Source organism: Marmota marmota, unplaced genomic scaffold (assembly GCF_001458135.2).
Source record: "Marmota marmota marmota unplaced genomic scaffold, marMar, whole genome shotgun sequence".
NCBI lineage: Eukaryota > Metazoa > Chordata > Mammalia > Rodentia > Sciuridae > Marmota > Marmota marmota.
Window position 1 is genome coordinate 1,442,397 of NW_025999864.1, and position 16,159 is coordinate 1,458,555.

The 16,159-nt window shown below is 38.6% G+C and overlaps 1 protein-coding gene across 8 annotated transcripts in view; it reads right to left on the reverse strand.

Annotated features, from left to right (window-relative positions):
* The window catches only part of Fam13c (family with sequence similarity 13 member C), a 118,422-nt gene that overhangs the window by 61,069 nt on the left and 41,194 nt on the right, over positions 1-16,159 (reverse strand). For all 8 annotated transcript variants that reach the window (XM_048813994.1, XM_048813989.1, XM_048813978.1 and 5 more), the window contains one exon: positions 15,592-15,710. In XM_048813994.1, coding sequence (XP_048669951.1) covers positions 15,592-15,710 — 119 coding nt within the window. The remainder of the gene's footprint in view (positions 1-15,591; positions 15,711-16,159) is intronic.

Here is a 16,159-nt window from a genome sequence, read left to right on the forward strand (position 1 = left end):
CCAAGCCAACTAAGCATTATAGTATTTTTCTTAGCCGAGAACAACATCAAACCACAGAATACAGTATTTTGTGAAAAAGCCACATTTTAGCTTAAGATTTTATATTTATATTTATATCAACATTTTATAATTAAGTTAATAGAGAAACACGTTCCCTTTCTCAGTGAAAAGATTGCCATCTAGTTCATGGAAGACACTTGAAAGTTATCTGAAACATTCCTCTCCTTCAAGTCCAACAGCCAGTTCATTACTTTTGTAACCCAAATAACTTTTGCATCTGTTCCACCTCTCATCTGTACTACCTAGTGACAAAGTTCCTTATTTCCCGTCTTCCCATCTGCCCTCCCCAAACTGTTTCCCATTTGAGATTTTGTCACTACCTTTAGTGTACAACATTTAAAATAAAGAGTACATTTCTTAAAATACCTGATGATATTCTGAAGGATTTGGCTCCTGCCCACCTCTTCAACCACACCCTGTGCCTCACTCCCTCTCTGGGCTCTGGCTATGACATTGTTTCAGTTCCTTGGATGCACCATGCTTCTTCAAAGCTTATGTCTCCAGATGGACTGTCCCTGTGCCCATAAAGCTCTTCCCAGGCAACTGTCTCTTCTAATAAAATAATTTATCCTTTAAATACCAGGTAGCTCCTAAGTGGGTCTCATTTTTATATATTCTTACTGTATTATGATTTTCTACTTCAGCCATGTAGAAGTAGAAAATTATTTCTTGGTTTCTAATCACATATTTGACTCTTTCTAATGACAGTAAGCTCAATGAGGCAGGAACCATATAAGTCTTATTTAGCACTTTCTTTTTAGTGCCTATTCTGGCCTAGGACATACGGTGGGCCCTCAACTGTTTGTTACTGAAGTACTCATCACGAGGTTATGTGCAGCTACCAATTCCAGCATAACCTTGAGTGTGCACAATGACTGCAACGCAAATCATGCTCCTTCCTACCCTGGCAGCCTGCTCCCCTAAGCAAATACATTTATTCCCCCAAGAACACCTACTAACGTTTAACAAGTGACTTTCTAATCCATAATTTTGAAAATTTGGGCAGAAAGAGTAACAGGAGAGCACCAAGAGCAGCATCACAGCACAATTTTCAGAATGCTTCGTGTAGAAACACAGCCTTAGGACGGAAAAGTGCCAACCTCAGATCACTTCTTCAGATGTAAGATAATCCACTGCATTAAGTTAAGCTTCTGTATTAGAAAGCAACACTGGGGATATACTAATGTATACCCGGATGACTGCTGGCTGGCTGTACGACTGCTGCTTCCTGAAACTCTTTTGAAAACAAAAGGTATATCCCAAGAGGACAACCGTCTGTGCAAAACATTCTTTATATAAAAACAATTGCTCTATATGCAGACACAGAGAAGATGCCAATAAATTCCAGTAATATTATTAGCAACAATAACAACCCTCAATACCAGTTAATATAAAGTGCCATTTTCTGGGAGTCTAAACCACACTGAAGGCATTTTCTTTTAAGAATCAATTTTCTGTGCTAAATGACTGAGGTCAAATATTGGACAGCAAACTTCAGATTCTAAAATTGAGGCACAGAGTCTGAAATTATTCCCAGAGACCACCACTAACAGAAAACAAACTAGAATAAATAATCATGAACTGACTGTCCAACTCATATCCACTTGTCCAGGTCTGAAAATTCCTGTAGAGGGGACAAAGGTCACAGGTAGAAACAGATCAATTCCCAGTTGCACACATTCCTAGTAAACTGGGCCCAAGCCTCAACCCACCCATACCTCCCCCACCTTACACTTCTCTAGAGATTAGAATCAACCAGTACTATTAAAACAGAAATTCCTGGGCCCAAATCCAGACTCACTGAATCAGAATTTCCAGAGGATCAGAATGGCATGGTGTAGTTAAGAAGCACCCCAGGGGATTTTAATTGGGAATTTTTATCCTAAAATTCTTTATCCTAAAGTTCAAGTGCAACACCCTGGGAGGAGACCAGTGGCTAAAGGGCATAGGTGAGGGACTTGCTAGAGTGCAGGAATGATTAGGTATTTCTGGCCTGGCCTCAAAGGGGATACATAACCAAAGAGGGAAAGACTGTGACCCTGGGGACACTAAGAGAAACCCCAAATACGAGCTTCCCTGGAATAGGTACCTCTCCTCACTTTGGTGGGCCAACGTAGCCAGAAATAGGCAGGATCAATGCCAATGCCTGGAAAATAGGGAAACAGTGAATCAGGATCAGAACTGGCAGAAGGAAGATAGCAGAATAGTCATGGGGGTGGATGAAAACATCCTGTGAACCAGAAAGGAAGACCGGGATGGGATATTGAGGACACTGGGATCCAGCCAGATTGTATTTAGGACGAAGTGAGGGCAGAGGCCCCAGTAATGCATTATTAGTAGCAACAATATAGCAGCTCCTGGTTTGTTGAGCAGACCACAAAGCACTGTGTTTGCATTGCCTCATTCACTGCATTAATTAATAAGTAATTATCAGATACCTGCTCCCTGTCCTAGGCAGCATGTAGCCCAGGAGACCGAGGGGTTGTAGCTGATGCTTCAGCTCTGTGAACAGTTCTGATCATTTGCTTCAACTCACCTCAAGCACCAGCCAAGTCTCCCTTTTCTGCCTCATTTTTTTTTTTTTTTTGCAAGGCACAGCTTGCTCTTCAACCCTGTGTGTTACAGCCGACTGTCTGAAGGCCACTGTCTGTGGAATGAGGAATGCACAGCTCCAAATTTCAGAGTGTAAATGAGGGGCTCCTCAGAGGGGCACCAGAGTGGTGACCTACTAAGCTACACACCTGTATGGGCTCTTCTACCTTCCCTATTATCTAGGTCCTCCTCCTTCCCAAGATCTGCTTTCAGGAGAAAACTGGAGTAAGACAGTAAGCAACATGACAAAGCAGACCCAATCCCTGTGTTTCTGGAGCTGACAGCCAGGGAAAGACAAAATAAACCAATTGCACAAATAATTTCAGGGGCAGCTGTAATGAAGGGTACAGAGGATCACAGATGAATACTGGTTGCATAGGTATAAATACTTATTGTACTGGCACTGTGATATTTCAGCTGTGTTCAGACTTTGAACACTACAACTTTTAAAGTATGAGTCAGACTAGCTCCAAAAATGAAAGAACTTTAAAAAGAAAAGCACCCAGGATTTGAGTAGGTATTGATATAACCTAAATGCTACCTGTTCCCTATTAAAACTTTTCTTTCTCTCCCAAAAGGAGAGAGTCCTGAGCCTATATTCTTCACTCACCATCTTTATTGCCAGCATCATCTCCCATATGGATGACCTATTAGTTTATAAGATGTCTCTCAAGTACCAGAGAGTACCCAGTGTGGCTTTTTTTAAAAAAAGTCAATCTGAGCACATCATTACCCTTTTAATAACCTCCAATAATTTCCCTCTGGACTTAGATAAATTCAGAACCCACACAGGACTACGCAGTCTGGTCACTCTCAGTCTTTCTGAAGTCATCCAATCCCATTTCTCTGCATTTCACTATACTCTCCAGCCTTCCTTGTCCCGGCTGATGTGGACTTGGCACAAGGTGAATAGTATCTAGTCCAGGGTCAGTCTGAGAGTCAAGTCAGAGCAGCCTGTGTCTTCCTATATACCTTTGTTGTAATCAAGGTTCATGAGGTACATCAGACTTTTTTTTTCAGTTTGTTTAAAATTAGTTCCTAATTCTTTTCTTTCATTAGTTATAGATTCTTCCCATGCCCCTAAGTCACCCAACACTGATTTTATGTGCCCAGCACTTTTTGTCTCCAACCCACTTTTTCTGACACCAATTTCCTTTCCTTCCATTTAGGAATAAGCCCTTCATTATTTCATGTGCAACAGTAAACACAGGCCTAAGCTGTGTGCATTAGTGACTTCTCCCTGGAAGTTGAAATTTGATCAGGAATGGAAAGCTATTAGCACTGGATCATCTAATGGGGAAACCCCAGGAGGATAAGTCCCTGTCACTGAGATTCTAGAAATCCATCTACCAGGTCTGAACCCTTTCTCTTCCCATGGCTGGGCTGGCTACCCTTAGTTCAATTTTGTAAGTTAAATCCATAATCTTCCATTAGATACTCTTTCCTTGCTTGACTTCCCACTGTTTACAAAGAACACCAATCCTCTTTCCTTTTACAAATGTGATTCTTACCAAGAAATAATCACTGGACATGCAATAATAGCCTAGGTCTCCTTTGTTGCACACAAGCCGAAAAAGTAAAGTTGCCAGAAACTTCATAATGTACAGGACCATCTTCTTTTTTTTAAATATTATTTTAGTTGTAGTTGGACACAATATCTTTATTATTTATGTGGTGCTGAGGATCGAACCCAGTGCCTCACACGTGCAAAGCGGGTGCTCTACCACCGAGCCCCCAGGACCATCTTCTTGATGCCTGTTTTCCCAATTGCCCCTTTCCACAGCCACCTAGGACCATATGGCTATGTATAGTACCTATATAAGCTTCTTCAAAATTATCTTAATGTCCAAGTTAAGCAAAGGAGTCCAAATCTTTGAGGTCTCAACAGACAATTCAGGAAAACCAATTGGCTTCAAGTATACAAAGTTTTTGATTCAACCAGCAAGAAGATAAGACCTAACTAAAAGATGAAGAGAAGAGCAGGGCATGAAGGTTATCTGAATTCTGTGAAGGAGAGGCACAGAAGCATGGCAAATGCAGGCAGTGCACATAATGACAAACTAGAGTTTGCAAAGGGCCTGTAATTAATTCATAAAGAAGCATGGCCAAGAGAGTCATGGAACTCTGGAGGGCCACCTAGAATTTTAAGAACTTTGTCTACCTACAAATCAATAAGTAGAAACTTTTCTGAGAACATTCAAAAGAATTATAGAAAAATAACCTTATATCCTATTTGAAAAGAAAAAGCAAACGACTCTTGTTTCAACTCATGTACACAGTTCAGTTGAACATTCTCTAACTATGGAGATTAATGTGGCCTGATGGGAAAAGAGAAAAGTGCAGGAAAAGCTAAAAGTGAGCTGGGCTCTGAGACCAATCTCAGAATTTGGATAAATGGACAGGAGAAAGGAGACCGTCAGAGACAAGAGGCATGTGTAGGCAGTGCCTAGGTCAGTTCTGTGAAGCCAGATGGAGACCTGCGTAAAGGAACTGGACTGGTCTCTGAGGATCAGCAACATCAATGTGTTAAGCATAAGCTGCAGGACAGACTCTAATGGAAGCTGGACTTGTAGTATCTCCTTTATTCCTTACAACCGAAGCTCTGGGGAACAGGTCCTTTTACTTCCATGTACATCTGAAGAAGTCAAAGCCTGGAGAGGTTAGCAAATTTGTCCAAGAAAGAAAGCAGCAAAGCTGGAATTGGCATCCAGTTCTGCCTACTGCAGAAGCCCTTCCTTTTTACATTACAGCATCTTGGATATACTTCTAGGCCCTTCCCAGAGGCTCTATTATGTGTGTTTGAATTTATTCAATAGACTGGGTGTGACCAAAATTGTTTTCTTATGTTGGTGCTAAATTCAAGGCATTGTCTAAGAAGCATCTGATATCTGGCTCCTATTTCTACTGCTTCTCAAGCTTTCTCCTTTTGGACCCCACCCTACTTGAAAAGGGCCTTGGAATTTCCTTTGTTCCTGGCATCTGCTGGTGATGGGGTGTCACTGTTATTGGACCCTGGAGAGGCTTAGAGCTGCTGAAGGCTTGGAAAGAACCTTTCTTCTGCTTTCATCCAGAGTCAAGCATTCAGGGAAAGAGGGGGCATAAATTCCAGTTGTAAATATCATCCAAGTCCAGAGAAATCATCTTTAATATATGCTTTCTGATACCAACTAACCCAAATCATAAAAGCCACGAATACCCCAGAAAATTCCTTTTAAGATTCTAAGATGATATAAAAAATAAATCCATTCTCTCTTAATACTTTTCTAATATTCTTATCTACTCCAAAGTATGATATAATAGTAAATCAAACAAGGAAATTCATAGAAATAGTATGTACTATCATTTTTCTTGGATTAACAAATTTATCACTTCCCCCAATTCTACAACTAATAGGGGACTCAATGGAAAATAAAGTTGAAAAGCAACAGAAAAAACAATATTTTTTTTAAATCGCCCACAATCATCCCACCCAAAAGTCATCACCAATATTGACTTATGTCTTTTTTCAGTACATTTCTGTACATAATTATATAAAAATGGATAACATTATATATCCAAAAATGGATAACATTATACTACTGTTACATAATTGCTTTTTCTATTTGAGATGAACATTTACCTACTTTAATACTCAAACATGATTTTATTTTTAATTATAATTAATGCATTATAAAAATTAATTTCATTGGACATTTACATGCATGTATTGTATCTTAATCATATTGTCCACCTTCCCTTTTCCCTCTGCCATTCCTTTTCCCATAATCCCCTCCCCCCATCCGCTTCCCTTCAAGTCCCTATTTCCATATAGGAGAGAAAATATGTGATTTTCCTTTTGTGTCTGGCTCATTTTGCTTAATATAATGTTCTCCAGTTTCATTCATTTTCCTGTAAATTACAAGATATCATTCTTCCTTGTGGCTAATATTCCACTGTGTTTATCTACATATTTTCTTTATCCATTTATCAGTTGAGGAACAGCCAAGCTGATTTGATATCTTGGCTACTGTGAAAAGTGCTACAGTAAACAGGGGCATGCAGGTATCTCTTCTGTATGCCAATTTCATTTTCTTTGAATGTACATACATATATATATATGTGTGTGTGTGTGTGTGTGTGTGTGTGTATAATATCAGAATATAGCTATATCATGGTGGTTCAATTTTTAGTTTTTAGGAACCACTATACTTTTTTCCAGAATGAATATATTAATTTACATTCCCACCAACAGTAAAGGTTCTTTTCTCTCCACATTCTCACCAGCATTTGTTATTTTTTATAATAGGCATTCTTCCAGGGGTGAAATGGAATCTCATTTCAATGTAATTTGGTTTTGTATTTCCCCGATGGATAAAAATAGAGCTTTTTTCCCATGATTTTATTGTCATTTGTACAAGTTCTTTTGAAAAACATGTTCATTTGCCCATTTTTTGATTGGATTATTTATTTTGTTTTTAGATTTCTTTATATATTCTGGATATTAATTTTCTTTCAGATAAATAGCTGCAAAGATTTCTCTCTCATCTGTAGGTTGTCACTTCACCCTGTTACTTTGCTGTGAAGCAGCTTTTAGTTTGATGAAATCCCATTTGTGAAGTCTTGCTTTTGTTTTCTGAGCCATTTGAGTCTTATTTAGGAAATTATTGCCAATGCCAATATCTCGGAGTGTTTCCTTATGTTTTCTTCTAGTAGTTTCAATGTTTCAGGTCTTACATTAAAGTATTTCATCCATTTTGAGTTGAATTTTATACAAGGTGAGAGAGGAGTCTAGTTTCAATCTTCTATATATGGTCATCCAATTTTCTCAGCACCATTTGTTGAAGAGGTGTCTTTTCTACAACTTATGTTTTTGGCAACTTTGTTGAGAATCAGTTAACTGTGGATGTGTGGATTTAATTCTGGGTTCTCTATTCTGTTCCATTGGTCTATGTGTCTGTTTATATGCCAATACCATGCTGTTTTTGTCACTATGGCTCTAAAGTATATTTTGAAATTGGGTATTGTGAGCCTCCCCAGCATTAGTCTTTGTTATAATTATACATAATAATGGGATTCACTGTGATATAGTCATACGTGCACAATGCATAACCTGATCTATTCACTAACCACCCTTTCCTTTAAGTCCATCCCCCTCCCCGCCGCCCCTCTCTAGTGTCCATGAGAGAGAACACACAACTCTTAACTTTCTGGATCTGGCTGATCTCACTTTGCATAAAGTTCTTCAGTTTCATCCATTTTTCTGCAAATAACATAATGTGTTCTTGTGTCTGAACCAAACTCCAATATGTGTATATATGGGATGTGTGTGTGTATATCAAATCTTTGTTTTTAAAAAAATGTTTTTATAGTTGTACATGGATAAAATGCATTTCATTTATTTTTATGCAGTGCAAGAATTGAACCCAGTTCCTCACATATCTAGGCAACCACTCTGACAATGAGCTACAGTCCCAGCCCATATAACATCTTATTTATCTACCTAGATGAGTTCCATAATCAGCACTGCTCTTTTTACTCAGAATTGCTTTGAATATTAATGGTCTTTCTGTGTGTCCATACAAATTCAGAGTGTTTTGTTTGTTTGTTTGGGTTTTGTTGTTGTTGTTGTTTTAGTTCCATGAAGAAAGTCACTGGTACTTTGAAGGGGATTTCATTGAATCAGTAGATCTGAAAACTCCAAGCTTCTTAATTTGAACTAGAATGATGGGGCCAGTGTATGAAATATAAATATCTAGTAATAAGGAGAGAAGGGATTTTATTTAATTGTTTCAAATATTCTAACCAGAGCCACAAGTTAGGATTTCAGAAATCCAGCCACATGGTTCTCTCAAAGTTATTAATTTCCTATTATACTCCTCTCTTCTTCCATAACCAGACAACTGAAAAATTTATATCCTAAATCATATTTCAGTTCACCAATTCAAATCCTATACCTAGACAGCTTGACCTTTGAGCACAAATAAAGAAAACTATAATAGGTGAAAAAAGATTTTAAAAGATGTTTTCTATAGAAATATCTAAATATAACTCATAGAAGTAACAAAAATATCAAAAAGTCTGTAATTAGTTAAGTAAATGATGGCATATCACAGAACGGGATATTTTAATTTTTAATTAAATATGATAGAGCATTTTATGATGTGAAAAATCATTAAGTGATATAAACAAGTTACATAGCAACGTGTTTCTATTTTATATATAGAAAATATTGATGTATGCACACATAAATTTATTTCTCCAAATTTTTAATCCAGTATTAGTTAACAATAGAAAGGGAAAATACATATAAAAGGGGTGGCTAGGAGCTATGTATGGTAATTAACATAAATCCTGAAAAGAATAATTTTGTTGACAAATACTATAACAGAAGTAGTAGCCATTTCATCATTGACAAGATGAAAAGTAAGTGGAAGGATGGCCTCATTCTAGTGACCTCATGAGTGCTGAATACTTAATCCTAATTTAGAATTTTGACCACCTGCTTAAGTATCGTATAATCATTACTAAAATTTCTCTCTTAAATCTATTCCAAGTTAAACCAAGAGGCTTTCCAAGATGTTCAGATGTTAAAGACAAGTTTTTCTGTTTTGTCTCCTAGAAATATTTCTAGTGCAGGGCTTTAATGACACCAAAGCTTGTAAAATATGTTCACTATAGGAATTGTGTATTAGCATATTTATTACAGAAAACTAAACTTGTTCACTTTAGCCATGAATGAACTTATCTTGTGATGATTAACCTATTTAGTACTCAACTTATGGCCTTATATTGAAAAAACACACTATTGAATATAAATATCATGTGGTCAGAATTCATTCCGGCCTTTCTACCCTTGGGCCTATTTGAAATCAACAGTGCTTCTAGAAGATCCAGATCCCAATGTACTAGGGAGCTCCTTTCAGACACATATCCTTTTTAAGCCCGTGTTAAAATAGTAACCAAAATTTAGAAATTTACACAATAGTAGCAGTGCTTATTTATGGATGGCAGGATTATAAGACATTTTTATGACCTTGGGATTTTCTGTTTTCCAGTATTTCATTATTGTTGTTATTAAAGGACTTTGGGGTTTCTTTTTTATCCTGATGTTTAATTGTTGTGTGATGAAAGTGCAAAAAATTTATCAAATGAGCAAGGGCAGCTTCCTTTAAAGAGAGGAGAGAGAGGAGAAAACAGGTGAGGGAGGGAATTTTCATTCCCAAAATAATCAAGTGTGGGTTCTTTTCAATCAGCAATTTAAGGATTTAAGTGTGGGATTTGTGTGTGTGTGTGTGTGTGTGTGTGTGTGTACTCTACAGCAGGGAGTGGAAAATTATTTTTATCTGTGTCTTTAAGATTTTGTATTCTTAAATTAACTGTTCAAGTCTAACCCTCCGAACACTTACAGAATGTTGAGCATTTTCAATGTTAGAGACAGAAAGGGCCTTAGAATCATTGAACCAAATTCCTTATAAGAGAAGACAGGACTTAGAATGAAGCGACCAAGATCATCTGATTGACATAAGACCCTAAATTTCTTAATGCAAACATTCTTTTCATTCTACCAAACTGCTTCTGTGCCCATGGGTGGAGGCAGTGGGAAAGGGTAGCGAATGACAGCCCTGATCACCTTCCCATGCAATATTCTCAGTGTAAAGTAAGTTAGGACCCACTTATTACCCAATCATTGTCAACCTTAAATATCGTCAATACAAGCTACATTTTTCTCATCTCTACCTCATCCCTGCCACTCCCATAAAAAACAAAACACTAGGATCACACTAACAAGGAAGAAGAATATGCCAGAGACATGCAGAGCTCTTGCTCTGGTGCAGACCAAGGAGGATTATGTCCTATGTATGGATAAAAATTCCTGGGTATTCATTCTTTCTCTCATTCTTTCCCTTTTTAGCACAACTGATCAAGACTGTGCTTAGCTAGGCATAGTGGTGGCACCTGTAGTCCCAGCTACTCTGGAAGCAGGAGGATCACAAATTCCAGGCTGGCCTGGACTATTTAGTAAAATCTTATCTTAAAAGAATTAGAAGGGGCTGGGGATGCAGCTTGGTGGTAGAGCACCCTTGGTTCAATCCCCAGTAATGGGGGAGGGGAGGGGCGGAGAGAATCTGCTTATCAGAAACACACACACACACACACACACAGTTGTCCATCTCAAAAACAAAAGATGAAAGAATTTATCCCCTCTGGAAAAGTTGCTGCCAACAAAACTTCCTCTTTCTGAAAAGCAACAAAACTTTCCAGCTTTTTTTCTTTTATCTGGATATTACAAAAATATTGGAAACCATCAAAGACCATTATTCTTGCTAAGAATCTTCAACCTCTTCTAATAGGAGACTTCCAGAGAAAAAAAGTCAGTGAACTGGAACTCATCAATGTAACCACTTGCCTAATTAGCAGTAACAGTGCTATTTATACAAAGTCTTTAATAACATGAAAAGTGTAATTCTGTCACAAATTTTAAGACATTTTAAATACAAGTGATTAATCACTCTCAAAAATAAATTTAGCTGGGTAAGAAATCCCCAACTCCACTAGTATTCTCTGACATTCACAAATTCCCCTTTGTCATATCTAAGGGTTTATAGGATTGGCACTGGCTTTAGCTAAAAATCAGTCAGACTGCTACATATTGCATCAAGCAGCTGCTCTAAACAGATCGATGATGATTTTTTTGGTTCAATTACTAAGGGGAGTAAGAACTTTGGCACCCAGCAACGCTGTGATTTGCTTCACTAGAAAATGAGAGAGTTGTATTAAACTATTACTAAGGCTTCTTCCAGCTCCAGCTAAATGCAGTTCTACGATTTTACATGTTTGGAAAAGCACCAGAAATTGAGTCGATGCCGTAGTGTAATGTAGTGGAATGCCCTCCACTCCTATGCACAGAAAGTCCACGTTAAAATGTAAACCCACCATCTGGGGAAAGTGGCATTAAGATTATCAGCCAGCACCATATTAGGAGTTAGCTTCAGGCAGTCAGAGTTCCCAGGATGAGCAGTTGCTGGGAAGAAAAGACTGAAGCAGGCTTTATAAATCAAATGCCTGTAGGAGACAGGCTAAGAGCACAAACAAATGGGAAGAGCCAAGTGGGGGTGTGAAAAAAATGTAGAGGTGGTCCTCAGCTCTGATTGCTGCCTGAGGAATCAAGGCTTGGGGTTATCCCATCTTCAGACTTTTCCAAATAAGAGTGAAAAGCTATAAAATCTCTCAATTTTTAAATATTGGATCAAAATATTTTAAAACATTGTATAAGTCAAACATGTCTCCACACCAAATACACCTGAAAGTTTGGATGTAGCACACTCTACCATCAAGGAACGTAACATAGGGAAGGACATAACATAGAAGTGGGGGGGGGCTCGGTAAATGGGAAGGACCAAGGGGCTAAAATGATGTGAGGAAGTGAGATTGGCTCCGCTAGGAAATTCAGAAGAGCAAGCAAACTCGGGGGTAAAAGATATCAAATCAGTGATGTTAAAGCTCTTTGGTGTGATTAACTCCATATGCTTTTCTTCAGGGATTTTCTGAGGAAAAATTAAATGTGGCAGGCCAAATAAGGACTCCCCAAAGATGTCCATGTCCTCCTCCCTTACCCATTCCACCCCCACCATGTTACTTCATAGTTAAAAATATTTTGCAGATATGATTAAATTAAAGATCTTGAGATAGAGGGATTATCCTGGGTTATCCTAATGAGCCCAATCTAATCACATGAATCCCTAAAAACCAGAAAATCTGTCCTGGCCCTTGTCAAGAGGGAGATGCGATTATGGAATAAAGGCCAGAGAGATGCAATGCTGCTGGCTTTGAACACAGAGGAAGGGCCATGGTCCACGGAACACAGGCAGCCTGTGAAAGCTGAAAAAGCAAGGAAATGGATGATCCAGAGCCTCTGAAAAGGAATACAGTCCTGCTGACACCTTTATTTTGGCCCATGGGGCCATGTTAGACTTTTATCCTACAAAACTGTAAGATAATAAGTTTGTTTTGTTTTAAGCCTCAAGTTGTGGTCCCTTACTACATTAAAATCGGGAAAAAAAAAATCAATGTAGTATATATACTCTGAGACTTTGGCAAAAGCATTCCTACATCTTTCTGAAGCTCATCTACAGACAAAGACACAGCTACTTTTGCTGGAAAGAGCTCAAGGTACAACAAATTGTATAAGCTGTAGATTTGTGTGGAAAGATCAATACCTACCCCATGATCTCGAAAAGCTCTGAAATCCCACTTTTAAAAGGATGAATTAATTCTCTGAAAGCTGCTCCTTCAAGTCTCAGCCACATGACATGTGAACCCTTTGTGGCTCCTTGCTACAGAATGATTTTCCTTCTTTACTTGTGGGGTTGGTTATGTTAATAACCTTTTCCCTATGCTGCACACCCCCACCCCCAAGAAGGTGGCATTTTACACCTGCTGAGATTTAGCCTGGCTTCTTCCCTCACTCTCAGCCAGACCAAGGTCTGGCGTGTCCTGTTACAGTATCATGTCTCTATCAAGATTTTACTGGGCATGATGTGTCTGAACCTGGCCATATCCTGGCTTAAGACAGAAGAGGAATGTTATCAGGAATGTGAGCTACCTGACTCAAAGTTGTTTTTAGCCTCAGATCTTCTTTCACCAGTTCATCAAATTTCACAATCCCAGTAATATTTTGAGGTATGTATTGTTTTTAAAAAATTCCATTAGAAGGTCCTTGGGTAATGCATCATAATTATAATGAATAACCCTGTAGTTTAAAGGTTACCAACCTAATCTAAATGCTAAACCTAATAGTTCTAGACAGAACTGGCCTAGCATCACTCCCCATCTATGACTTAAGATCAGATCCTCTGACTGACACCAGTGCATTGAAGATTCTGTAGTGCTGCTAGTTCAGAAACCTAGATTGTATGAAAATCGTAAAAGTGGGGCATTGGGAGCTAGAAGAGGAAAAGGATTACAAAGTATTTTGAATCTTATAAAGGTTTGTTAAAGGTTAGCTGTAGACAAACCAAATCTGCGTGTATAAGGAGAAGCTGCCAATCAATAAGACTATGTTCTGGTCCTCAGACTTAATGAGAAAGGTCATTCCATACCTGATTTTTCCCCTCCATTATGTAGAGAAAGCCCAGGAACCTCCTAAAATTTTACCCAACCGATGTGTGTCTGGGTGTGCATTTTCTTTCTTTCTTGTGGCAGGTTACTATGAATCTGAGGATTTGAATAAAGTACAACTCCCCGCCCCAATAATGGAATATTTAAAATAATTCTATCTTAAAATCAATATTCTTTGCTTTTAACTACTCATATGAATTGATCTCCGCCACAGAATCTTACTAGATTTCAGACTTGCCCTCTGACAACATTAAAATTATCGTTAGCATCCCTACCATCAATAGGATATATTTAAGCAAACTTAAGAAAGTTAATTGCCAATACCATTTTTCCCTATCAGCTTCTGCTGAATGTCCACCCCCAAGGGACCGCCATACATTCCACACACAAACCTGAATGATTTAGTTTTGGGTCTTGTGTGTTTTGTTTTGCTCTTATACTATTTTGAAATATGCTTGGGAACTAGTTGACCTTATTCTTGCTGAGATGCAGTCCTCAGGCTAGTGCAGGGAGACAGGGTCATTGCCTAAGTTGATTCTAGCCAGCTAAAAGTATTTTAATTACAATTAGGCCTAAAATAGTAGGGAGAATATTCTTATCCATGAGGAAATGATATGATTGAGTCCAACAGGTGTTATCTAAGGTCAGATAAGAATAAACAGGTAAGAGATAGCAACTTGTGAGGAGAGTTCAGAAGGTGCCTGTGAATTCACTTGGCTAGTGGGTCATTTTTCCTTGCAGGTCCCCACCAACCCTTTAGGGTTCTAGGATTCTAAATTTAGTATGCTGAACGTTTTAAAGCATGATTATAGAGCACAGCCAATCTCTCTGTAGTTGGTTCACTTAGACAGTGCTGCCTTAGGAAAAAAAAAAATCTAAAGGTCAAACTCTGAGGCACAACACTCCCTTTCCACTGAGTGAGGGCTATGATTACACCACACACAAGATCCTACAAAAACAGCTGACACAACTCACAGTTGAATTCTTTCTTCTGTTTATTTTCAGAAGAGACTTTCCATAGACAGCTGCAGTGCCAGTCTCCCATCAGAACGTCATGCCAACCTTTCTGCAGGCAGATTTCCACCCACATCCTTACCCTGGGTCCAGCAGATCTGATAGGCTACAAAGGCCAGCCATAGGTTACTTCAGAACTAAGGTCACTGGACACTTGGGTCAGCATAGAAGCATTAGAAACTATACCTGCCATGCCACACTCTGACATTTGTAGGTTCAAATTCTGACTCAGCCTTTTTTTCTTGGAGGGGGCACAGTACTGGGGATTAAACCTAGGGGCATTCTACCATCAAACCTTTTTATTTTTTGAGACAGGTCTGAGGCTGGTCTTGAACCTGTGATCCTCCTACCTCTGGTTCAGTCTTTTATCTTGTGCAGTTTCCAGCAAGGGCCTTAATGTCTCTCAGCTTCAACCTCCTCCACAAAATGGAACTATGGAGTGACTAGCTTTCTCAGCAAGTATAGACGGCTAAATGAGATCAGAGTTGAAAAGTAACTGGCATGATGTGTACGCAGTCGTCACTATTTTGTCATTATCCCAGAAGAAAATCTAATCCCTCTGCCATGAAATGAAAGGGGCAGAATAAATTAAATCAATATTTCTCCCCCAAAGGGGGACCTATCTCCACTCTTCCTTGAATCTTAACGCTGATTATCTTCAAATAGAAAGGGAAAGTAGGTCTTTACGTTTCTCTTTGCCCCTTCTCAGACTATAAGGAATGCCAAAGATCAGAAAGCCTTGACTGTATGGCGGTGGCATCACACAAGTTAGTACTTTTGGAAAACAAACTCCAGGCACAGTGCAGCTCCTGACAACAGAGGACCCACCTTGGTTGAAGTCGAACTGCTTCTTGACACCTGAAGGTGTTGTTCTGTGGACTCTCATGAACTGGCGTTCCTGTTCTGCCCTGGCACTCCAACTGGCTGGGCCCCACGTGCTCTGTCTCCTACAAGAAGAAATTGTAAATGTAGATGAGCTGTCAGCAGAGATCAGTTCCACAGCTTTCTGTGGCTGGGGGCCTTCTTAGGGCAGAGAAGCAGCCACATATCACACACACACTCTACTGAATATAGTGTGGGAAGGGAGAAATTCAGTGGTCAAAAATTTAAAATATTTCTATCAGTCAGTTGCTGCAAGATTATAGAAGAAAAAAAAAACTGAAAAAATCCAATGTCCAAAAGTTCTGAAATAGCCACACAGTAGAATTTTACAGGCATTAAATATAATGTTATAGAAGACAATTTAATGAATAGCTACATCTGAAAATATAATTTATAGAATATTTATAGTATAGGCTAATATTTGTAAAACAAACCTATGTGAATGTACATTTACACAGGGATAAACCAAATCAAAATCTTAACTATGATTAACTCTGGAGATGTCATTTTTGTC